This window comes from Triturus cristatus, chromosome 5_1 (genome assembly GCF_964204655.1).
Source record: "Triturus cristatus chromosome 5_1, aTriCri1.1, whole genome shotgun sequence".
In the NCBI taxonomy this organism is placed as follows: Eukaryota; Metazoa; Chordata; class Amphibia; order Caudata; family Salamandridae; genus Triturus; species Triturus cristatus.
This window is the reverse complement of record NC_140587.1, coordinates 771,691,687-771,718,730: the sequence shown is the minus strand read 5'-3', so window position 1 is coordinate 771,718,730 and position 27,044 is coordinate 771,691,687. Positions and strand designations below refer to the sequence as shown.

At 45.6% G+C, this 27,044-nt stretch overlaps 1 protein-coding gene across 1 annotated transcript in view; it reads left to right on the top strand.

The window, feature by feature from the left end:
• RMC1 (regulator of MON1-CCZ1) overlaps window positions 1-27,044 on the top strand; it is a 238,616-nt gene that overhangs the window by 173,506 nt on the left and 38,066 nt on the right. Inside the window, exons 17-18 of the mRNA XM_085605759.1 lie at window positions 11,562-11,666; window positions 15,150-15,218. Of these exons, the coding sequence (XP_085461885.1) occupies window positions 11,562-11,666; window positions 15,150-15,218 (174 nt within the window). The remainder of the gene's footprint in view (window positions 1-11,561; window positions 11,667-15,149; window positions 15,219-27,044) is intronic.

Below are 27,044 nucleotides of genomic sequence, written 5' to 3'. Positions count from 1 at the left end.
GGTAGAATCCCTGAGGGTACCTTTTGGGTATATAAGCACCATATCTGTGCTGGGGCGGGCAGAGGAGAAAGACTTCCATGCTGACACGAGACGCTGAGGTTCCTGCACGTAGACGCTCCAGCACGCAGAGGTCTGTCATCCCTCGCGGGAAGTCCAACTCGAGACCAAGACGGGGTCCTTCATTCTCTCGAATCAGGTAATGGGGTTGGTTTTATCCTAGGAGGATTCTTGCCTTACACCTACATACATGCTAGGTATGTTTAAGTACATCTAGTTAGGGTTAGCATCGTAGGAATACGCATTATTACTGTTGTATATTTATATGGCAGCATATATTCATTGTTTAAGCACTATGGTATAATTCTACCATCTATTTACTCTATTAGTGGTTATAACCGTGTGCATCTGTTTCTGTCTTGTGGTTGTTGCAGCACACGTATTTTACACTAGAATGACTCTGGTTCAATAAATGCTTATTGAAAACGTCCCCATCGTTTATTCTGTGTATCTCTCTGAGACAAAGTGAGCATGAGTGACTGAGCGAAAAGTACTGTACTGTTTCCACGATCCCTGAGGGGACAGGGTTGTCATGTTCGATAGTAGCCAGAAACTATTCTCTCCTTGGTAAGAGGGGTTTATAGTGGCACTGTGAGCTAGCTGGTATATAGGTGAACTTTTTCGGTGGGGGTGTCTGGAATCAGTTTGGACACCAGTCCCACAGTTTGTTGTCTAAATGCGCAGATCCTATATAGATTTATAGGAACTACACGACAAGTCAAATTTGTTTGGCACCGACTGAGGTTGCGTTCCGACACACCCGGCCCATTTCATTCAATCTCAGCCAGAACCATGCCTTTGCCTCGGAACAACACTCGAGTGCTCCACCAACTTTTAGGTTGAGACTCTAATCAGAGCTAACCAAACCTTTTTAATGGACATACTGTTTGATGGGTCTCGTCTGTTTAGTGCGAAGGTCAATTCAGCAGGACCTCCGTGCATTCCTTAGGCCTATCCATCCCTGCGAGAAAGCACCCTCAACAGTTTCATTCAATTAGCAGCTATTCCAGAGGGTTGACGTATTGCCAATACCAACCCCCACCGCCCCGCAATGGGTATCCAGTTCTTTTGGAGTTGGTGTTCAAGCAGACAATGTCCAGTTCATCAGAAGCAACACACTTCCCAGTCCCCCGCCCCTGCAGCAATATCCTCTACGCCGCTTTAGTTTGCCATTAGTGGTACACAACCAACCTGTGGGAGGCGGATCAGGTATTTTCTCTACCGGTGGAGGAAGGATAACACCTGACAGATGGGTTATGCATATCATTAAACAGGCTACACCCTACAATTCCTTTTAGACTCGCCACACATCCTGTCCACATCAGAGCATCTCTCATAGGAGCTCCTGGTCATCTCTCTCTAAGACGTGTAGGCACTTTTAGTCAAAGTCGCCATAGAGAGGGTCCCAGCTCCCGAAATAGGGATCGTCCGTTACTCCCGCTATTTCTTCATGCTGAAGTAGGATGAAGGCCTTCATCCTATTTTAGATCACCATCCTCTGAACACCTTCTTGTAGAAGGACAAATTCAATATGCGCATGTTGGCCCCGTTTCTGTCTGCCCCTTGAGCCAGGCAACTGGATGGTGACTTTGGACCTGCAGGATGCCTACTTTTATACACCCATCTTGCAATCCCACAGATGCTACTTACAGTTCAGGGTAGGCCAAGAGTATTTTCAGTATTCTACGTTCTCCTCCGGTCTTTCCAGTGCCCCTTGGGTGTTCACAAAAGTGATGGCTGTGGTTGCAGCACACCTTCGGAGGTTGTGGATTCCAGTCTTCCCCCTACCACGATGACTGGCAGTTTAAATGCGGACTCACCACAGTCACTAATAAGCCACTTCCAGGCAACGCCAAATCTGACATCGCTGGAGTTTACTGTCAATGTGTGGCCTTCAGTCCACCACAAGTCTAAGAAATTGGGGCTATAATCCTGGTGTTTCAACCTAAGTCTTGAGTCTTGGTGAGAGTGGTCCTGAGGCTTCTGGGCCTCTTGGCCTCAAGCGTCCTGATCATCAACTATGCTAGGTGGAAGATGCAAGCTCTGGATGGAGCCTGAAGTCTCAGTGGATCAGCACCATGGAAACCTATCAGATTGCATCCAGGTTTCGGAAGAGACTGCAGAAGATCACTAGTGGTGGCTCGACCACTATTAGGCTGACTGCAGACCGCTCTTTCTGGCCCACCCAGAGCCGATACTGGTAACAGATGCGTGACTTCTGGGATGGGAAGGCTATCTCGGAGAGTTGATCATCAAAGAGCTCTGGTCTCCAGCTGAGGCCCTTCTTCACAACACTCTGTTGGGGTTGTGGGCCATGCTGCTGGCACTGAAAGCCTTCCTACTGTCCATCAAAAGGAGGCCGGTTCAGTTTCTCATGGACAACACCACTGCCATGTGGGACTGCAACAAGAAAGACTGGGTCCTATGCAAACACAAGAAGATGATGGACGGAGTGCTGAAACTTTTCAAACACTCACCCATTCAAGCTAGCCTGGCTGAAGAGGGCTGTTAGCCCGAAACCGGTCCCAGGATGCTTGTTTCTGGTCCAGGGAACACATGGCTTGGCAGTTCGGGCTGGACTGTTCCCATGAGGCACAAGGTCTAGACTGATTTGCATATAGCTGTGTCTGAACTGGGGTGGCAAAGTGAGCTAAAGAATGATGATGGATTCAACCCAGATCTGTGACTGGGGGTGAGTGTTTGAAAAGTTTCAGCGCTCCATCCATCATTTCCTTGTGTTTGCTTTGTCCTGAGTCCTATGACAGGAGGCGCTTCGTCTGTGAAGCTGGCTGGAGCACCAGTTTCCTGGTTGTGAACCACCTGATGGGATTATTGAATGCCAGGGCAGACAAACTCAGTCTGCGGGACCTGGGAGGTCACGAATTGTGGTGATAGGAATTTGGTGATACCCTGTGTTGGCAAAAGGGATCCTCCAGCAAAGGGTAGAACCCTAGTGAGATCATATTATTTCCTAAAACAAACAAAAAACCTTTGTAATACCACAGTGCAATCTTAATTTTGTCCTCACTTCCATCATGTACATTCCATTCAGACCAATGTACAGCTGTCCAGATTCTGCTTTCCATTTGAGTGAACTTCTAGCTCTTATCAGCTGCCCTACACTTTTACAGATAAAGTGGTGTTGAAGACCAGGGCAGCTTTTTTTTAACCAAAAGTTGTGACTGCTTTTCTCTTTGGGCAATCCATTGCTTGCCCATCCTTCTCTGCCTCGCCCCTCGAAAGAGATGGGGAGGCTCTGTTGGTTGAACCCCAAAAGAGCTTTAAGGTTTTACTTTGATCTCGCCAAAGACCAATGATCAGCTCTTTGTGGGGCTGTATGGAGTAAAGTAGGGTAAGGCAGTCCAGGAATGTCTTTTGAGGTGGATAGTCCTGTGCATAAAGATCTGTTATGCACTGACCAAGAAGTAGCCTCTGGAGAGATTATGGGCCAACTATTCCAGGGCCAAGGCTGCTGCCTTTGTGCTGGCACATGAAGTACCTATTATTGACATATTTCAGGCCACCATGCGGGTGTCCGTAAACCTGTTCATGAGGCACTACTGCCTTGACAGCCAGGGACAATCGTATGGGCTTTTGGCCTGTTGGGTTTTTCAGGACCTTTTGATCTGAGCCATTCCACATGCCTGCCACCTTGGGAACTACTGCTTTGGTATCTATTCTAAAGTGAGGAATGTGTGGTTACAAGTATACCTCAGAAGAACAAATTTCTAGTATTCGTTAATACTCTGGTGGATACTCTAACCAACAGCTGTTTCCTCACTGTCCTCCCGCCTCCCGCTTCTGTAGACTGTTCTCTTTTCCATGGACAAACACCGCAATGTAGAAATCTGCACACTTGTACCTCTGATTATTGTTGTACTGTACATCCAAGGGTGCGGACAAACTCAAGAAAAAAAACTGACGTTGAAGGGGAGGGTTTGCGATTATGTGTGGCTCCATTGTCACTTCTGGGCTGGAGCAAAGTCAACGTGGAGCTGCACAGCACCACCTATTGGCCTGCGGGAGTATTACTGTTAAAATCTTCCTGATCCAGTTTGGGGAGATTTCAAAGGTGAGGAATCTGCAGTTAAAGTATCCACCTGAAAGCATTTCCGAAAGTAAGTAACTTATCTTTTTGGTAGGCCGCCTTATAATTTAAAAGCAGTCCCTATGGACATTGAAAGGCTGGTGGCGCAATTCTTATCTGTCCGTTGACGGATATCTGAAGCAATAAGAATGTGACTAATTTGTCTTAATTTGACTTGCAAAACATATATGGTTTGTTTCATAGTAAATGTGAACTATCCTGATGAAGGCCAGTTTGACTTACATTTTAGTCAAACTGGCCTGACTGCTATTTGATAGACTTGAAACCGATATAAAGATTTTTCTGGACAGTGCCGTTTTGGTACTGACCGCCATATTTTTCTGTGTCTCCTTAATAACCGTTATTATCTAGGTGTATCACAATGTAACTGTCCAGACACAGTTTGAAGGCAGGTGCTGATGAGGCTTTTTAAAATTATGCTATTTTTGACAAAATTTAGGAATTTATGCCCAGATTTTTATCAAACTTTCACGCAACACAGCAAGACACCTTGCTGCTCTGCATAAAAGGAAGAGGGCAGTATTGTGCCATATTTAACTTTATATGGCACATTGCTGTCATCTCCTTGCACTGGCGCACAATGTTTCTGCTTTGTACCAACGCAGACACCCTTGCACCGTGCTGCAATGGTACCTGCTTTTGTAGGCAGGATTGTTTCTGTGTAGGAAAAGACACCTTCCTGCACAAAAACAATCCTCAGACTTTCCTCTTTTTACTTGTGAGGCAGCATGTAGTAGGAAAAAGTGAATCTGCTTTGAATACCTGTCATGGGGCTACCACTGGTCTAGCTGGTTAGTTATTGGTTGGCTCCAGCTCTTGGCAGTCTCCGTAACACCAACCTCCTTTAGGCAAGTAGCTGAATGCCAAACTCTGGCTCAACTGGCCAGACCATCACCTAATAGGGCAGAGATGAAGGGGGCATAGAAGGTGCATTACCCTTACCACCTAAAATGGAGAAAGCCAAGATTCCTGTCTCTGGTGCTTGGTTTTCTCTACTGATGTTTGCAGAGCTCATTTAAGTAATAAGGGGAGCACTGGATATGAAGCAGGGGTAAGCCTAAATTCATTCCTTGAGTAGTCAACCCAAATCAAACTCTTCTATTTCAAAGAAGTCTCAAAACTTGAAGGTTCAGTGAACTGGAAGTGACTTTCTGTCAGTGTGCCTCTTCAGCATGCCAACTTTCTGGGTTTGTGGATTCAAATTCTGGCATTTCTTTTCAGCAGCACAAAGCACGGGTCGGGGCAAGTGCCCTCTCTTCATTGTAAGAGGCATACATCCTGGCATTACCTTTAGGCTCTGCAATTATGTCGTTTTTGCTCACATCTTAAAAGTCTGGAACTGATTCAGTCATCCCCGAGAAAAAACAAATTCCTCTTTCTCCGTCATCATAAATGGGTATTCAAACTAGACAGTTGCACTTGACATTTTCGAGGGTTGGGGAAGAGGGGTTGGTAATGAGAGAAGTTGTGCAATTGGGGTGTGGAGTGAGAGGAAAGACGGCAAGCTCCCGTTACCACTAACTTTATGAAGTTCAGTACAAACATATGGGTGCCAAACATTATGATGAGAACTGTAACACTGGTATGGTAACTCACTTGTTCCCAAGTGATCCAGTCCACAGATTTACGATGTCGTGCCAGTAGGCAGTCTGTCTACTATGGTTCCGATAAAAATGGCTTGTACCCTATTAATATAATTTGCTTCCACCAACTCTTGGTAGTGTCATGGTGACAATAGCCACCCATGTTAAAGGGAATATCATTTGAGAGGACCCCCAGCCCTCCACCAGAGTCTAGCATACTGTTTTTCAGCAGCAAGCCATGTAGATCATGTGTCGAGACTTGTGGCATGGTTTCCTTCACAAGGAAACATAACAGGTTAAACCGAACAAGGGATGAGCAGTTTATCACATGAAAGCTGCGCCTCAGTCCTTTGACCAGACCGCGATCCAGCCAGAAAGACTGTCGCCCTACCAACCTAGGGACAAACCCATGATTGCTACTGGAGCCTTCTTATGTGTTAAGATCTTCTTATGGGTCTGAAGAGGCACCACAAGCTCCACGGTGTTCCATTACCCTCCTGCACAAGTGCTACCTACCAGTAGTTCTGCAGCCTACAAAAGATGCATGTTGCAAATTACAAGCGCTGTTACGGTGGAAGAGGAACAAGAGTTAGGAGATACAGAAGAGGATGTGAATGAGGATGGTGAAGATCAGGGAGAAAACTGACTTCAAAAGGACTGGACTAGTAACATCCTAAACAGCTACTGGTGATAGTGAGTCAGACCCTGCATCAGGACCTCTCTTCTGGATGACATAGTTAGATTTCACTTTGTTATTTATATTGCTTCCAAAAATTCAATTTGCCCGAGGTCACTATAGAAAAGTTGTGGTCCTCCTTCAACTAAGAACAGAATCTGAAGTTCCATTACATTGATTCCTTTTCTTGACCGTTTCTGAGAGGCTGCCTCTTAACAAGTGAAAGCAGACTCTGTAATCTTTACTGAGGAGCAAAGAAAGTCCACAAACTGTACTCTTTTGCAAAGTGCTGCAGGATCATGAAGTTGCATATAATTAGAAAAAGAGAGAATGCTTTTGCAAGCACATTATTGAAATTGGGCAATCCAACTGCCATTTTGTCATGATACAACAGACCGTTATGTCACAACAAATCTCCTTTTCTTGAGAATTACCTGAAGATTGTGAAACCTCAGACAAATCTATCCTCCTGGCAAACACTCCCTTCTCCTGATTTCAGACATTTGTCCAGTGGAATTGCGATGGGGTGTGAATAGATTTGAATGCGTTGTTGGGACCAGAAATAGAGTGACACATAAACAGTATGCCATTCCACAGACACAGCCTGTTCAAGAAATGTAAATGGTTTGCTTTAATCTTTAATGACTGGCACAGTCAGAGAAAGATCTGTTTGGACTCTACAAGGATTCACCCCATACTCCACTACAGGAGGCAACCATCTGGACCAGGGGACAGTTATGAATGCGAGAGACACTCATTTTGTCATTACAGACGAGATCCCAGGCTTCGACCAATGCTATATGGCCAATGCATCAAACCTCCGAGTCAACAGGGAGCCCAAACAAAACAAACATTTAGAGAAGACTCCTCAAATGGGAGGCACAGTAAGCCAGAAGAGCAAGCCTGCCAGCAGGAATCCCACTTGCACAGTAAAGAGCTGTAGTAGGAGGGCTCAGGGGCATCTCCCAGCCCAGCTGAACATTTTGTCCAACAGCGGAGTTCTTGATGTCATAAGCTATGGAGTTTGTAGTGAATTTGCTCAGCACAATCTAACCAAACTCCTGAAGAAGGAACATCGCCCACATCTGAGTTCACTTTGGTAGAAATTCTCAAACGAATATTAAAATATACTGTGGAGGAAGTGCTGAAGACATAAAGAAGCAAGGGCTTTTATTCAATATTATTTTTGTTGAAGAAAATGACAACAGGGTACCCCCTCACCCCCATCCTGGATCTCAGGAAACTAAACCAATTCCTCAGCAAAGATGAATCTTTAATGGCTACCCCCACAAGGCCCATGATAAGTCATTAACAAAAAAGACTTTCAAGTGCCCAAAGACTTGAAGGACTCCTATTTTTATATATCCACACACCGCGGGCACACAAAGCACTCGTGGTTCATGGTACATGGACAAAACTAACAGTACAACACACTACCATTCAGCCTCAAATCAGCCCCTTACATCTTCAGCAGATCTAGTGGTCACTTATCTTCACCAGAAAAGGGTATGCATCACCCTTACCTGGATGACTGACTGTTGAAAACACCATTATAACTTCTAGTGAACAAAGCAGTGGGACTGCACTAAAATGTTATACTCTGACTACCGGTTGAGCCTAGCTTGGAGATATTCACTAAGAGCTGGAGAATTGCCCCCACCGGACCTACTTAAAGCTACTAATGTGGCACATGGAGATCCTAGAGCTTACCCTGGCTTGGAAGAAATGCGGGAACTCGGGGCATCTGGGTGAGACATCCTGCTTAACTAGAAGCACAACTGATTAGCCCCGGTGGGACAAAGAACTTGAGTGCCCTTCCAGACGTCGCATGAAGGAAGCACCATAGTGGCAGAGGCGTAGGATCTCTCCAGGGTGTAATCCGAAGCCCAAGCAACAAGATGGGGGAGCTAGCCAGGGGCACCAACTGAAGGTGGGCTAAACCCCTTGCTTTGGGAGTATTGCATGCAATATGGCAGGTCCCAAAGGCATGGGGGGGGTTTGCGGGTGCCATCTTATGGAGTTTATGGGCAACTTGCAGGGTGGTCACTAGCAAAACCAACCAATGTTATGGCAGTGGCAGAAGGAACAAGGCAGCCTACAGCACAGGCAAGTAAGGCAGGTTACCTGTTTTTGGAGGGCATGGAGCAGAGATCACACCCTGCCAGAGAGACGGGCTTGAGATGCTCAGATGTCTGACTGATTCACCCCCCTGACCCCCCACCCCAGAGGGCCCTGGAATTAGATCAAAGAAGGCGGACCTCTATATGGGGCTTTAAGTGCAGGTAATATTCACCAGTTGTCTGCCAGGCAGGGAGGAAGGACACTTGTAAGAAAGCACACAGGTGTGCGCTCAGCACAGCTAATGCCTGAGAGTAGAGTCTTGGATTCACTTGGGTCAAGACACACTGAAGAACAGATAAAGTCTGAGTGGCTTAACAAATAGTTGCATTTTAGGTGTAACAATTGGCTAAGCCCACACTCTAAGGCATCACAGATTAAACGTTTGGTTCAGCCCAGAGTGTGGGTTATCTGGTGCTTTTGACCAATATCTAATGGGCTACACAAAAATGGCACTCATGGATCCATGGCCCCTTGAGAGGAAGTATTGCCTCACAAGGTCAGATTTCTGGGCAACAGAGGCAAGCCTCCATTAACGATATTTGGTACCAACCAGCAGCAAAAATTGATCATTCTTTTGGAGGAGCAGAAGCGCAGCTCATTTGGGCTTAGTTACTCATAACCACACATATTTGTACACACACACATGCTCTCACAGACACTCTCACATTCACACACACCCTCTCCTGTGTTGACCGTGTCCTGGTGACCCACTCACTTCTCAGGTCAATGACCTAGGCGCGTATCTATCTATCTATCTATCTATCTATCTATCTATCTATCTATCTATCTATCTATCTATCTATCTATCTATCTATCTATCTATCTATCTATCTATCTATCTATCTCTGGGATCACACACTTGTTGGAATATCCGTGGCAAAGATTCCAATTGAATGTCTTTAGGGATCTGGTTCATAAGACATCGTTGGCAAAAGAGAAAAAATAATTCTTCCATAATAAACTGGGAAAAATGTCATACACTACAACCTGTAGTGCTTTAGGCCATAGCATGGGGCATAGTCATTAAGTGTGACTAAAGTCAGGAAAAGTTACAGAAAAGTTAGAAGTGCTTGAGACTGATGTTTAGCAATGATCTGGGGCCAGCTAAGAGTTTATAGAACAAACACAGTGGAGTCTGCCATTTTGAAATTTGGACAATACTTTTATAAGAGTTGTAACAATACAGGACTCAATATAGCCTAAGAGAATGCGTTACATCAGAGCGAAGATGAATAATTCTTATTCCCAAACTTGTAAATGGTCCCAAAGCGCAGAACACTTCTACAGCCTTCTCAGATTTTCACCAATCAATGCATTCAATGTGAAATCTTCCAAACTACTTTTTGCTTCATTTTAATTTTCTAATTTAATAGGTCAAACCAGACAATTCATAAAAAAATCCATGATTCAAATCCATATAAGCAATCGCCAATTGCTGCTTTTTCCTTCTTTGAGCACAGTTGGTATTCCCAATAAATTCCGGACCAGAACGGTCCTTCGTCAGGGGAACGTGCTGTGGAATAGTCAAACAAATAAGCAGCTTCATAAAAACAGCCAAAACAGGAGCAACAGGTATTCCAGATAGTTTGGTGTGGAGGGAAAGGCAAAAAGATAAGGGATGGGTAGAGTGTTATGAAGACATCCGGTCCCAATTAGATTGCTATTCCTGGTTGACCTTGTCAGAGGACATCAAGGATTCCATAGAAGGAACCCATTGGCTTGAGATAAGTATACAAGGCCTTGAAGGCATTGCAATATAGCCTGATGGCTTCCTGACTGCATTTTACAAAACATTTTCCCACAGCTATTGCCTGTTTCCTCACTGCACGTGTCTGCGCCACATGAAAACCTGTGTGTGACTTTGAGCATCTCTGTGGCTTCCAGGGTTACTTTGGGTTCAACCCTTGGCACGTCATCGGAGGTTGTTGTGAATCGAGGTTTGTTTACCATATCTTTACAGCTTACACAGTTCTCAAGATATTCACATTTCAACCCCCAGTCCTTTTCTAAGTTGCACCGGTTACTGAAGTCCATAACTCTGGACCTGTTGGGGTCCATGAACAATTCCAACTGCAAACAGTGGCTTCCAAGTTACGACATTAAACCTTCTTTTGCCATACCGCGAAGACTCTGGTGTAACAAAATGCAATCCTCCCACACCACTGACTAGTCTATGGACTAGTGGAATCCAGTGTACTGTGAACAGACACTGGGTACCAAATGTCATTCCAGTACCCTTTAAGAATGGCCATCTGCTTCCAAGGGTTTGGGTGCGCACTTTGCACTGTCCAGTGCCAACACCTAAAGTTGAAACTGGTGGCTCTGAACACTGCCCTAGGCTAACCTTAGTGATAGAATCTAACGTTAACATACAGTGTATGATTTGGAGTTTGGGGTCTGATCTGAGGCTCGGAAGTAATCAAGAGTACCGAATTCCGTTGTATATGATTTTTTTAAGTGTAGTATATTTTGTGTATGTCTATTAAAGTGCTTTCTTTTTATAAAGTAAAGCACTGACTGGATAGTAAATTATTAAGAGCCATTTTTCTGTGTCTAACCTACGTTGTCTCCTTTAGTAAGCCTTGGCCTGTTCTGCTCCACTACCCTGAGAACGTTGAGTGCAAAAGGGGGTTGGATATCCAGTTTTTGGTCCAGTTGTACATTGGCCTCAGGGCACTCAGTAGTAAATGACTCCAGTTGTCAAATTGGAATCCAATAACCTCTAAGTGAATTAGGACCCCAGTATCAGATCTTGCTTTACGGCATAAAACGACAGCACTGTTGATGCCTTGGCTAACACTGCAACTAAAGGATTTTGATAACATTTAGACTAAAATCGAAGTACTTTACAGTTTAAAGTGATCTGTTTTGCAAATTCCTCCATATTAATAGAGTGTAGTATATTTTAAATGAGCACTTACAGTACGTTATGGTTTTAAAAGGCAGTATTTTTCTCTGAATGTTCCCACTTGGCAAATACCATCAGCTAAAACTTTCTCTAATCTTCTACTTACAGCATTACCTGTATGAGTTAGTCATCAAAACCCTCGTCCACCACAAACTCTTTTACATGCTGCACCAGTTCCTTCAGTATCATGTCCTCAGTGATTCCAAGCCTCTGGTACGTATTTTAAATGGTGCTCTATTGAATCCAGCCACTGTATTAAGGGGGTTGACAGTAGCGCTTTGAAATGGTAGTCAAGTTATTTCATGTATTTAATACCTGTATAACTGTCAGTGACCCACATTTAAGACTCATTCAATTAGCTACTTTGATATTTGAAATCTTCCATACCTTTTAAATAATTTACAATGGTGTTAATGGCATTTCAAAAAGACATTTGTGGGTGTATGATTTCCCTGTAGGTAAGATTTCTAATCCTGTGTTGACTCTTTAGTTCTTGAGCAAAAGTATAAATAAGTATGCTCTGGTTGCTGTTGTTTCTCTACTGCAAGCCTAACTGATGGAATGAGATGTAGAGATGCTCTGGAGTGTTAGCTTTATTGGACCCCCCCCCGTTGGTATCAGTAAAGAACATAAGTCGATCTAAACTTCTGTTACCCTTAGATGAAGAAGGCAAATGTTTACATTAATATTACAAAGTGAGTGGAGTGCAATAAAGATACATTGTAGCATCTGTTCTGGAGTCCTGTGGTCAAAATAGCATGATAGCAGAATAGGAAACACATAAAAACAGGAAGTTCAGGGATGACATACAGTGCAATAGAGCAAGGCCCCGACTACTATTATAGATCACCTTCAGTGAGGGAGCGTCAGAATCTCTATTTAATTCTGACTGTCCTTAATGATGGACTTGAGGATTCACTCAAATGGACCTGGCCTGGGATATTTATATGCTAACGTTGCCTTCCTCCACTGTGTGACAAATTGAAATAACTTTTACACACTGTTTTAATGACATAATGTCAATCACATAAGAGTTAACAATGACTCCAAGGGGGAGGAGCCAAGATGGCGACCGGGACGGCAGCGTAGACTCCCGGCTCCGTGAACCTCCGCATCCCGCACGGATATCCTGCATGAGATCCTCAGCCTGCGCTACGCGCTCGTATTTGTGAATGAGAGCGGCAACCGACCGTGTGACTCCGAAGTTTCTGGCGGCGGTACCGCCGGAGAAATGTGCCTTTGAAATTTGCGGCCCGTGCAGCCCTGGAGCCAGGACCTCGAGTGGACGCCTTGGCCGGGTGGCAATTCAACAACAGCGGCCTGTGGTGACTGGGTGGAGTCGGACCTCCGGAGCGGTGCACACCTCGGCTTACATTTCGCCGTGGTCGTCCCTACCGCTAAGCGTAGCGGACCGAGTGCATGCCCGGGGTGGCAATTCTGAGATTATCCGGTGATTGCCCCTGCCTTTGACGGTGAGCTGTCCGGACGCCGCCCGTAACTCGCCCTGATTCTTGCGGGCTGCTCCCGGATTTTCGCGGGCGCTGGTCCGTGGTGGGGACGACTGTTGCCCGTGACCACACAACGGATAATTTTTGCCTGCCCCCGGAACCCTGTTTCCAGCGACGTGGACCTTGAGGCGCTTGTCCCTGGGTCCCGGTCCCAATACGGGTCGGGCCTACCCGGCGGCCATCTTGTTATGATGAGGCCTACCATCCTGTCCACCGGGTCACAGCAGGATTGGGAGTGTGTGACTTTTGGGAGTGTGGCGGAGCGATCGCAGAGAGCTGTGCTGGGGTACGGCGACCTCCTCGAGGCTCTCGGTGCCCTTCATTCCACCTTGGTTTATGGCATCGGGGTCTTGGGGAGTAAGCTCGATGGTGTGGCATCAGCGTCGGGACAGTTGCGGCCTGCCTGTCCTCAGGTACACAGGGACTTCCCACACTGCACACAGGAGGACAATGTCGCGGCCACCCCTGAGATTAATGAACAGCTGGAAACTCCGGACAGTATGCTTCCGTGTGATCGGCTGGCTGTGGGTCTGATCTGTTCCGGAGGTATTGGACCTGAGTGGGAGGTGGTGGCCTCGTCCCGTGCACGGCCTCCGGCGACCCAGGGAAAATTCAAGCAACAGTTGTCTGCTCTGGCTGATTCCGCCTTCCTGGACCTTGTGTGCAGTGCAGATCCTGGGGCAACACTGGGAAAGATGTCACTCCATGATGCGGACTGTGTTGGTACTCAAAGACTTCCACCCCACCTGTGTGCGTCGCGTCCCGGTCGTTTTTGGACACTCCTTTACCTTGTAACATTGGACATGGCGCTGGGTCGAGGGGTATGCATGGGCAGATTTGCAAAGAGTGGTCAAGGATAAGGCGGATCCTTCAGGAGTGGTCATCTAGTAGACGGGCGGGCTCAGGGGTTGCGTGCTCTCATGGCATAGCTATTAGTATAATTGGTGCATAATGCTCCCCATCTTTCTTTGACATGGTCGATTTTGTGCTGCTTACTGTTTGCCTTGGGGAAAACTTACCGTGCGGGAGGGAGAAGCCGGGGGCATGTTTTGAAGGCCCTCCTCCAGTTTATTAATACTCCCTCTACCCCCCCGTCTGGTGGGGTTCTTTTCTTACTCCCTTTTCTCTGTTCTTCTATATTTCGGGTCTGGTTCCAGGGCGACAGGCACACTGCTGGGGGGGGGGGGCCGTACTCATCTGCAGAGGTGCAGGGTGGGGGGTTGGGGAAGGGGATTCTTTAGTCTTTACCCTTTTTTTTTTTCCATGGCCTCCTTTTTTTTTTTTTTTTTCTTTTCTCTGATTCTTCTTTGTTTTTCTTTCTGGGATCAGCGTGGTACAACTCCTTTGTTGTGAAGCATTGCTTTTTCATGTGTGCCACAATTTCCGGGGTGTTTTCTGGGCTTTAGGGCATGGGACTGCAGGCGCAACTGGTCATGACACTTCTCTACATCCTGCACTTCCTGTTTTAGCGCCATTGACTCGATAGATTGCCGTTTATTGTTTACGTTTGTTATTCTGCCTGCCATTTTTCGCTGCTGGGAAATTGTTTGGCACCTGATCCTTTCGTCTTTCCCTATTATAAAATGAAAGCCTTCTTAATCCTGGTGTCCTACTTGCGCCATTCACTGGCCGAGAATATATTAGCATGGAGATTCTGCTCCCCGAGGTTCTGCCTGTGTCAACATTGGATCTTTGTTGCTTTGACTGCTTAGCGGCCGGCCCCGGGGGGTTGTAGGCCCATACTTGTTATTGGTTGAAATGCTAATAAAGGTTTTTCAAAAAAAAAAAAAAAAAACAATGACTCCAAAGGACAAAAGATGGATGTTGTTAGGCCTATGCTTTTTAAAACCATCTAACAGTAGTCCGTTTTGCTCCGCCAGTCCCCCAATGATTGTGGTTGCCAGTACGAAGGAGGATACAGAGACTGCATGCATATTGTCTTTTTATTGCCTGTATTATTGCTTGTTATATCTTGAGGCAGTAATATAGTCCAGAATGTGTTATGACTTTGAAAACAAACAGTAGATGTGTGGTCATTATTAGTATAGAGATCTCCATTTAAAGCTACTAAAGTGTTCTTGTGCTTGCCATATTTTAGCCAGTATATAGTAACTGTTGCTTAAACAGACACCGATTTCTTTCTCCTTTCGGTTTGAAGATATTAACTTTTTTTGATTGTTTATTTAAGGCATGTCAACTACTCACCCTAGAGAGTATTTATCCCCCTGCACATCAACTTTCTCTGGATATGCTTAAGGTGAGAACCCTTAAACTGTACTATGAAACCCATGTGTGAATGAGAAAAGACTGTGGTGTTCTTGAGAAAGGGTATTCATGTTTTAGCTTTTAGAATTGGTGAAGGAATTAGCTACAGGGTAAGACCTAAATGAAAAATCAGTAACCATACTTTATTGAAAAATATATCTGGATAATTTCAGTTAATTCAATAGACGTAGACATGATATTGAGTTTACCTTCTGGCCGTACTGAAAAGATTGACTGTTGAAGGAATAGAGTTTGAGTAATCTCAAACATCTTATTGCACTAGCTGTATTAGGTTGTGCAACCATAGTTTGAGCAGATGAAAAGCAATTTATAGAAGGTCACCTCACTTAGATGTAGGTGGATAGTTTCACTTTGAGATGCTCTGCATAGAACTTCTGCATATAGCTGCTGGTGATTTCTAAAATAGGTCAACAAGGACTCGATTGGTTTAGGTGATCTCATAAGAAAGGATGTGTGTCAAGCTAATTGGGTGGTAGAAACTGTTCATCTATTGCTGTATTTAAAATGGTTCAATTTTATGTTTTTAAGAGGAAGACTTTTTTAATAAACATTTAATTAATAAAATAGTTGAGATTGACAAGCCCAATTAATAACCAGTGCATAGACCCTGTACTGCTGTGGATTTGTTATTATTTGACTTGAATATGTATAATCTCATCTCAGTTGCACTTTTTGTTATACTGATAATAATGTCTTAACCATTAGAAAAGGGTCCTCTAGAACAGTGTGACAATTCAACTGCAGATGAGAGTACAATACTTTTTATACTGCTTGAAGGAAGTTTAAAAAACAGTTATCCCACTCCATATAAATCTGTTAATGGATGGTTATCTCATCTTATTCTTCTGATGTGGAATTCTTTCAGTCATAACATAATTCTTTGCTAATATGATTACTAGATTTTGGATCCATTTCTTGTAATTAGATATTAATGCTCGACCTTTGCAGTTCTAAAATGAATTTTCTGGAGCGAGTAATGCACAATGCAACTCTTTCCAGTGAAAATAAAAGGATTGTCAGTTTTGAAATGCAGTAGATGGCTCTGTCAACGGAGATCCATTCCAGTTAAATTCAACATTGAAGTCAGCTTTGAGTACACAAAAACTGTTGTACACTTTTACATTAGATGACAGAAGATAATTGCTCCATACTGTATGGTCAACATATCTCCATTAACCCCAAAGGCAGTTCAACGTATCAGCCATTGTTTAGTGTTTCAGGTTTAAGTCTTGGCAATGTAAGTCCAGCGTCTCAGTCCACAGGCATAATGCCTTTTCTTGGGGTTATGGTGCAGTAAGCAGTCATTGTGTGCGGGCCACCAACACTGTTGCAAAGCATAGGTTTGAATGCCCCTGGCACAGTAGCACTGCCACCTTGTTCCTTTAATCATTCTGATATGCATTATAATAACATACTGAGTCCCCTGGCAGATGCTTTGCAGGATTTGCTCTTTAGCGCGGGGACACACCGTTGGTGTAACCAGGCGCTTTATAAATGTATAATAATAATAATAATTTGGTTACTCTTTTACTCAACAATAGAAAACTCCACAATTCAAAGGCCTACTCCTTTCAACAGGATTATTACTGTACTGCTGTTGAGATCATGAAAAGTCAAATAACTGTTAGCTACAGACATTTATTTCCAAAATCCAACTTTGGGAGGCTGCCTGCTGGCACTCCCTAGTAAATCTGTGTAGTCTGCCATGTCTGGAACCAATAACTCTCCCCAGACCATAATGGGGCATGAAATAGATTTTGGCGTTTTGGCCTGTTGTCTCTGAGTCATTGCCTTCATACAGACTGGTCAAGGGCATGGACACTGGTACCACCTGACCAAAGATGGTGTGCTTATTGCCCATTCCAACTCCCTGTCACTTCTGGTAGAAAAGGAATGAACTCCAGCAACAAGTTCCTGACTGTCTCAGTCAGATCCATAAGCCATGGTGAAATTATGGCATGTCTGTCATCACCATGGAATCAGTACTCTGAAAACCAGAGTAAACCAAGATCTACTGGAACCTAAGTGGATTCCTTACAAATTCAGACGCTGCACCAGTTTGGAGTAGCTGGTTACAGCTAACTCACTGCTCTTCCCAATGATACAAGGATACACTGCTACCTCCCAGCACAGTTCGCCCCTTTGCAGTGTGCTCCCATCCCCCTTCTGTTTCAAAAAGGCTCCCTTGAGCCACTGGGCTGTCGAGCTCATGGGAGGCACCTGTGCGCCAGGGAGAGGTACAGAGACCTGAGAGGATTGTGGCAGCTTTCTCAGCAAACCCCAGAAGAATTTCGTTTTATCTCTACTGAAGAAGGATGAAATCCAGAAACACATGTGTCTAGAGATTAGCAGCACTAACCTGCACCAACTTTGGTGAGACACTCTGCAAAATTTCAAGTAAGCATTTAAATTGAACTGCATGTACCAGGATGCAAAGGGGTCAACTGTGCTGGGAGGTAGCAGTGTGCTCCCATCCCCCTTCTGTTTCAAAAAGGCTCCCTTGAGCCACTGGGCTGACGAGCTCATGGGAGGCACCTGTGCGCCAGGGAGAGGTACAGAGACCTGAGAGGATTGTGGCAGCTTTCTCAGCAAACCCCAGAGAATTTCGTTTTATCTCTGCTGAAGAAGGATGAAATCCAGAAACACATGTGTCTAGAGATTAACAGCACTAACCTGCACCAACTTTGGTGAGACACTCTGCAAATTTCAAGTAAGCATTTAAATTGAACTGCATGTACCAGGATGCAAAGGGGCGAACTGTGCTGGGAGGTAGCAGTGTGCTCCCATCCCCCTTCTGTTTCAAAAAGGTAGGAGTCTAACTTGTGATGGGAAGAGTTTGTTTGAGCTTTTCACTAGAGACCACAAGGAGAGGCAGTTACCCCCTCCTCAGGTGCAAACCAGCACATGAAGAGAAGAAGGATAAACATGCCTGTTTTCTCCGGAATCAACAACCACCACTGGACCTGATAACCACCTTTGCTGGCTTTTTTTTTTTTTTATTAAAGAAAAATGGCTAAAATCGAGAGCTCCCCATTCACTCCCCCCCCAAACCAGCTTTGCACTCATTGGCACCCCAACTAGTTTTGCTGAAAGTCTAGAGGCTTATTTCTTTGGAAGCAGTAGGGCTGGTCCTTTCCCTAGAATGGAGACGTGGATACTACTCCGACTGCTACTTTTTGTGTGCTCGCCGCCTCTCAGATGTCCAAGAGGCAAAGATTAAAGCAGCATTTAAATTCCAGACATCAGACAGTCAGTGACCATGGTGTGCTCGGGCCCACCGGATCTTCAAGTCCACAGCTCAAACACCAGCAGCCCTGTGACTCTTTCAGTGATGTCTTATGCTGCACCCTCCCTCTCTCTGGGCAGTGAGGTGCCCTTTCTCTGTTGGGGGAACCCCCGCCCCTGTTTTCTGGGCATAGGTAACCCAACTGCCACCTGAAACCAGATACGAACATTGATAAGGGGAGAAAGCGCACGTCGTCTTGTGAAACAACTGCGCTTAGAGGGGAATAGGGTGTGATGGTTGAGGAGAAACTCTGCTGCCAATCCCAGACCAAAATGGACTGAAACACTAGGGCATTAAAAGGCTGTGCAGCGGCAACATCTGGTGGGGCACCACTGGTTGCAGAGGAAACAACTGCCTCTGGCACAGACTACAGACCATCAGAGACCCTAAAATGGCCCTTAAAGGGGAACATGGACGAAATCTGTGTGGACAGGACGCTGCTGCAGCAGGGCCTCCACAACACTGGACAGAGTTGGGGAGGCCGAGATGCAATTCTGGAGGATCAAACCCAGACCATGCAGACAACTCTGGCCAAGTTATTAGCTGTCTTCAAGCTCCTTGAAAACAGGGTTGAGTATGAGGAACAGAGGGCAAGGCACAACATCAGAATAGTGGGCCTGAAGGAAGCGGCCATGGATACCTTCCTCACCACCTGGCTGCACTTAAGAGAACTTAAGGACAGTCTCAACCAGCGTTTCATCCTTGAGTGAGCACATAGAACCCTGCTGCAAAAGCAACTGCCCCGGCGCTCCTCCCAGACCCGTCATAGCCTGTATACTCAAACACCGGGACTGAGATGCAATTCTTAAGGCAGCACAGGTTGCAGGTTCCATGCAGTATGAAAATATAATCATGCTTTTCTTGGACTATGCACATGCAGTGCAGAAATGTTGCTTCTTCGTTAAAGTGAAACAAAAGGTGAAGGCCATTGAATTAACCTGTGCTCTTATGTTTCCGGCCAGGCTGAGGGTTAACTTTAAATCCTTATTAAGACGATGCGTGCAACACCCCAGTACAAGGTCCTACAAGAGGATGCTCATCCTTGATGCCTATCTCCAAGATTGAGATCCAGAGAACCTTCGCCAACCCCCTGAAAGACTTTTCTTAATTTTTCCAATCGCTTTACAAACTCAGGCGTATGCGTACTCACATCAGCTAGTGGCACTGAGCCCTTGGTTAGGGCATCGTGCTCATCTATTCTAGAGGCCTGTAACTATGGCAGATGTTATGGAATACCAGACAGTTCACGCACTACTTGAGTGCTCACCGTGTTGCATTTACTTCATATTTATATCATGGCAGTATTGCAGGTTCAGACTCACCTTTCTTATTATTGCCCTGTAGTGTTGCGCCTCCGAAAACCTGGGGATGTCAGGTAATAATCTTGATACTGAATGCCTTGTGGCTTCAGGACACTCGCCTTTCTGACCTCTTCAACAACGATATAATAGAATACTTTGAGGTTAAGAAAGATTTGATTTTCTCCCGTGTGATACTGTGGGAGGCCTTTAAAACAGTTGCTACATAAAAAGCCATGTCATTTTCTAAAGTCAAGGAAAGAGAATGGAAGCAGTAGCTGGATAACCTAGAAGTTCAGCTGTGTCTCCTGGAGGCCCAGTATGCAGAGGACCCCAGGGGTGATACTTTACAGTCTTTCCTCTCTACTAGGATGTCGTCAAAAACAACCTAATGGGGGCAGCTAAATATGCATAGCTCCTCACACAATGCAAAATATACGAGTGGGCGGTAAAGTTAGCAAGCTCTTCTGGTTGGCCAGCAAACACTTGGAGACGAGATTTGTACCTGTGGTCATGGATCCTTGGGGTCGCACTGCGCTTGACGCCGCAAATATTGCACAATCTTATGAAAAGCATTTCAAAGATCTCTATGCAGAACAATTGCTAATCCATATCGGACAGGAATCTCCAATTACTGTTGACCTCTCCATTCCATCACTTTCAGCCCCCTGTAGCACGGAGCTGGACCTACCTATTACTGAATTGGAAATACAGCAATCTAAGACATGCCAGCAGGTAAAACGCCCGCCCAAACAGCATCCCTCTGGAATGTTTCAAAGAGTTCTCCTCTTTATTGCTGCACACCTTCTTGCGGCATATGTGGGACTGGGGTGAGTTGCCATACGACTTGCGAGGTGCCACCATCCCAGTTATCCCAAAACCAGGGGCGTTCCCACACTCATGCTCATTGTAAAGACCAGTTTCACTTATTAATATTGAAACCGAAATATTTTGAGCACTGCCTACTCCTCCCCATGTTCTCAGGTCCTTAAACGGCACCCTGTCCGCTCCATTAAAATATGCCACGGCATGCGTCAGAGATGTACCCTCTTGCCACTCTTTGCCCTTGTGATGCATCTTCTTCTGAGCGCTTCAGATGACACACCGGTTTCTGGGGGCTCCTTTGGCCTGGAGACCTCAAAAACTTCCGGCCCAACTCTCTGTTCCCCTTCCCGGCCAAGGTCATCGAGAAAATCGTCAACAGACAGCTAACCCGTTACCTCAAAGAAAACAGAATCCTGGACCCTTCCCAGTCAGGGTTCCGCAGCAACCACAGCACCGAGACTACCCTCATTGCCGCCACCGACGACATCAGGGCCCTGCTTGACAACGGTGAGACCGCAGCACTCATCCTCCTAGACCTCTCCGCCGCCTTCGACACCGTCTGCCACCGCACACTACGGGCATGCCTCCACGCCGCAGGGATCCGAGACAAGGCTCTGGAATGGATCACCTCCTTCCTCTCCGGCAGAACCCAGAGCGTCCGCCTCCCCCATTCCGTTCCAAAGCCTCCGAGATCATCTGCGGCGTACCCCAGGGATCCTTCCTCAGACCGACACTGTTCAACATTTACATGGCCCCGCTCGCACACGTCGGCCAACAGCACGACCTCAACATTATCTCCTACGCAGACGACACTCAACTGATCCTCTCCCTCACCAAGGACCCCATCACCGCCAAAGCCAACCTCCACAAAGGAATGAAGGCCGTCGCCGACTGGATGAAGATCAGTCGCCTGAAGCTGAACTCGGACAAGACGGTGGTCCTCATCCTCGGCTCCAACCCCTCAGCCTGGGACGACTCCTGGTGGCCAACGGCACAGGGGGCAGCCCCGACACCCACCGACCACGCACGCAACCTGGGAATCATCCTCGACTCAACGCTCTCAATGACCAAGCAAGTCAACGCCGTCTCCTCCTCCTGCTTCAACACCCTCTGCATGCTCCGCAAGATCTACAGATGGATCCCGACAGATACAAGAAAGACAGTCACCCAGGCCCTCGTCAGCAGCAGACTCGACTACGGAAACGCCCTCTACGCGGGAGCCCCGACCAAGCTCATCAAACGACTACAACGCATCCAAAACGCCTCGGCGCGACTGGTCCTCGACATACCACAACGTGGTCACCTCACCCCCCACTTGAGAAGCCTGCACTGGCTCCCCGTCAACAAGAGGATATCCTTCAAGCTCCTCATCCACGCACACAAAACACTCCACAAGACCGGCCCAGCCTACCTCAACAGACAGCTCTCATTCTACATCCCCAACCGCCAGCTACGCTCCGCCGACCTCTCACTTGCCACCGTCCCGCGCATCCGAAGAACCACCACCGGCGGGAGATCCTTCTCCCACCTCGCCGCCAAGACATGGAACACCCTCCCACTGAGCCTACGACAGACCCAAGACCTGCTAACCTTCAGGATTATACTCAAGACCTGGCTGTTCGATCAGTAGCACCCCCCCTCCCCCAGCGCCTTGAGACCCTCGCGGGTATGTAGTGCGCTTTACAAATGATTGATTGATTGTTTGGAGGGGGTCTCTAAGTCAGAGTTTTCTTGTGAAATGACAACCTCCTCTTGCTTGTACAACACCTGCAGGGCTCTATTTCCAGAGTCTTTCACATACTACAGGTGTATGGGAATGCCTCGGGCCTAAGAGTGAACTGGGGGAAAGCAATCTACATGCCACTTGTTGGTGACCCCACCAACATGTCCACATATCAAAATTCAAGATGGGCCCAACCCACCTAAAATATCTAGACATGATAGTGACACCTGACCCATGGTTAAGCTGGAGCCTTAATATTGCCCCATTACTGACTAAAATCCAGCATGATCTTGGGAACTGAGCCAAGTTTTCATCACTATTATGGGATGAGGAGCCAGTTTCGAATGATTTCCCTGCACTGTATCTTATACACTGTTCAGAACTACCCATAACCACTCCCCCAAGGATTTCTTCTCTATACAATACACCACTCCTTGACCCGTTTTCTATGGGAGAGTGGTATCTCTCCCATATCCCTCACTGAATATACGCAAGCCACAATTGATGGTTGCCTTGGTATTCCTACTTTCCAACTGTAGTATTGGGCAGTGTAATTAATGCCCCTAAATGACTGTTTTTTCTGTGACAGGGTGGAGTAGGCAGCTCCCACTCATTGGAAGGGAAACAGTAATGGAACAACTAGAGAGAAAGAGTATATCTCAGAATTAGTGGTCACTCTCCATTAATTCCCCTAACCCCTTCCTGTGTCTTAGAGTACGATAGACGTTGGATCTTGGTGCCATGGACAATGAAGAGTGGATTGAAGCCAAAATGGCCCCTACAGTGCTGGCGATCTCTACCCGTCTTGGACTTATACAATTCAGATATATACACCGTGTGTACTTATACCCTTTCAGACTTTTAGATGGGCTGATCTTCTTCGGCTGCTTGCTGGCAGTGCAAGCACAGAGGGTACCTTCCTACACATTATTTGGGGTTGTCCAATCAGCCAAATTCTAGTGAAGAGCGCATGTATGTTTGGAGACCGTATTCGGTCACACTTTCCCACTCTGCCATAAAGCTGCCCTGCTGGATATCGAAGGTGGTTGTAGCTCACTTTTGTTGATTGGTTTGGGCTACTTAATTGATAAGTGTGACATTGCCAGGAAATGGCAGAACTTTGCCCCACCAAGAGAGGTATGTACAGGTGCACCTCGGCATGGAGGTGCATAAAGCCAGAAGATGCCCCGTTAAATATCATCGGATCTGGTCCAAATGGATACTAGAGAGAGACTTTCTGATTGAGGAATCATTGGTTAAATAGTTACATGTCCTACCTACTGTGAGTATGCTCTTTGTGTATTCAGTTCCTTTTTTATGTGTTCAGAAAGTGTGTTAGAAAGAAACAGGTTTTTAACACTCTATATCAGTTTTGATTATTGAAATCCCTTTCCTTGTTGTGAAAATATAAATAAAATGTTTTATCAATAAAAATATGGAGAAAAAAAACCTTCTTCTGAAATACTTGTCCAAAAACAGGCTCAAACATGTAGTCCTTTTCATGAAGATAATCTAAAACATTAAACTATTATCCACCAATAATGTAACAAGTAGCATAATACAGTGAGCAGCAGATAATCCCAGTTATATACAGGCACAGCAAGGGCTTCTCATTGCGTTTTCGCCCATAATTGATGCAATCTTGTTAGATATTTTAAATGTCAGTATCTGGCAATTGCTGGAAAAAAGATCAGCGAGGCTTTCTCTAAGGTGACCCTTAGCAGACAAGCTATAAAAAGTGACATCTAGGGTGTCAGAAATGGAGGAATAGATGTCTGAGTAGGACGACACAGCCAAGCCACCAAAGGGCAAGTTGACTGACATCCTAGCAAAAAATGCTTCAGCTTGAAGACAGAGCTGAGGATGCAGAAGTCTGCCCTTAATATGAGCTAACACGACTGTAGTCTAGATTGCAGAAAATGAAGGAAGGTGCAATAGGCATTTGTGGAAAGATGGTTGCCACAGAAATATCTATCCTGTTATTCAGTGTTGAAAGAGTGCATGAATCACTGTTGAGGAAATCGCTGGGGGAGAGACTGCAACATGGCCACTGCTTATGCCAATTTGCTCCTTCTTGTCAGACCTTCTCCAGTGGACATTGAGAAATGTGGCCCCTCAGAGCATGGGGTAAGCACAATATATGTTGGTGTATACACAAACGTTTGAAAAGGCATAAGTTTGCTCACTACACAATACGCTTGGGACTGAGTTGAAGAAAAAGTTTTGGGGAAGATGTGGAAATCTGATTTACCAAGAGAGAGGTAGCATCAATAGACGAACAGATGTATAACGCATGAGGATGTAACAAAAAAGGTACATTGGGCGACTGGTAGTGTGGTGTACGGATTTACAACCCTGCTACCCTGGAGCTAAAGACTGAAAAATCCAAATGTAAGAGATTGGAAAGACTCTGGCGAGTTAGTAAGGACCCTCAAAACAGACTCGGTACAAACAGTGTCTAGTTATCATCTGAATTTAAAATCAGCCAGACGTTTGTTTATTATAAACCAAATTGAACACACCAGTAATTCCCCAAAAGCCCTTTTCAATATAGTAAGAGATTTTGTATCCCCACAAGTCTGTAGACAATCCCCAATGGAATCTCAAGAGTTCTGCAATTCTTTAGCAATCTATTTTCAAGAAAAGATATCTAACATCTACTCGAACTTTCCATCTACCGCCATTCAGAACCTTGAATCTCCTACCAGACCAGGGAACTTAGGAAAGGAAAGGTAGTACCCTAGACTGTTTCAAATTAACCACGCTTGAGGAGGTTTCCAACTCACTGTCCATCGCCAAATCTGGCTCGCCTCAAGATCTTTGTCCTCCAAAGACAATGGCTCTCCTAGCCACTAGTTGTGCCCCAGCAATTCGAAATATTTATAACCATTCAATAAAAGCAAGTATTATTCCCATAACATGGAAGGAAGCGTTTGTACGCCCAATATTGAAAAAACCCACGGCTGATCCTCGAGTACTCAGCAACTACTGCCCTATTTCCTTGCTACCCTTACTGGGCAAGCAGTTGGAAAGTATAATAAACAGGCAGCTAAGTCTATACCTGGAATCTAATAAAATGTTGGATCCCTCGCAATCTGGCTTTCGACCGGGTTTCAGTACTGATACGGCCATCCTGGCCGTGACTGACTCCCTTAGGCAGACAATGGATGCTGGAGGATCAGTAGTACTGATCCTCTTAGATCTCTCTGCGGCGTTCGATACCATCTCGCACTCAAAGCTCGCGGAGAGACTATACTCCTGTGGCATCCAAGGGACAGCCTTGAAATGGCTGCAGCACTTTGTCAGACAGAATGCAAACCATCATGTTAGGGCCATACCTGTCAGAAAAAATGCGTCTGGATAGGGGTGTACCTCAGGGCTCCTGCCTAAGCCCGACTTTATTCAACATATATATATGGCCCCTCTGGCAAAAATCGTAGGACAGCTAGGCTTTGAGATAATTTCATATGCTGATGATACTCAGTTTATGTTTACTATCGGCCCTAATCTTGAAGCAAAGAAAATTTGGTTCTCCGTCGGTATGCTTGCAATCTCCAGCTGGATGACGGAGAACTGCCTCCAGTTGAACCCTGGCTGGAAAAACCGAGGTCATGCTAATGGGGAAAGCCTCAGTTATCTGGTCGGATGAATGGTGGCCCTCACAATTGGGAGCAGCTCCCGTTCCTAAACAGTGTGTAAAAAATGAGGCCTAAAACTGGACCAGACATTAACAATGAAAGACCATATTGCTGCCACTACCAGCTCCTGCTATTATAGTTTACGTCTACTCTGCAAAATCCTTCCTTATTTGCCCACTAATCACCGTAGAACTCTAGTTCAAGCTATGGTGATTAGCAGATTAGACTATGGTAACGCTCTGTTGGCCGAAGTAGGAGAGACCCTGCTCGCCAAATTACAAATGATCCAGAATACTGCGGCCAGAATGATTCTGAATCGCCCAGCAGGTTCCCCCTCTGGCCCCTTGTTGAGAGACTTACATTGGTTACCTGTAAGGAAGAGATCATACTTTAAAATTTGCTGTCTCACCTATAATGCTCTTCAAGGTAGAAGTCCTCACTATCTGCAAAAGAAACTCGTAAAACATGTTCCGTGCAGAAATCTTAGATCCAGTACATTAGGCCTTCTACAGGTACCCCTTATACGTATGAGTTGCACAGGGGGTAAAGCTTTTTCGTATCTTGCCCCAAGATACCGGAATAAACTACCTATGGCCCTGTGTAAAATCTCCATATACAGCACCTTCAAGAAACAACTAAAAGCTTTCCTGTTTTAATTTTTGCTGCTGGTCCGATTTCTAGTTCTCAGGCTCTATTTCTAGGCAAGCGCTGAGGTGCCCCTGAGTGAGTCGTGCGCTATAGAAATAACTAAAACATAACAACATTGAGGAGGTTGAGGTGTACCTAGGTACTTGAAAAATACAACTAACATATGGTAGTGTAGGTCTCCCAGTTTCCTAATGTACATAACTTACAATGGTAATAAATACTTGCATTTGCCACACAGGCAAGAAAGAGGGCAGAAACATGCAATAATTGTATCTTAAAGACTAGTTTGAGTGAGGCTGGATGTTTGATATTGTAAGTTGTCCAAGAGGTGGCTGGGCTCAGAACCCATAAACAAATGATGATTGCTCTTGTTGAGTGG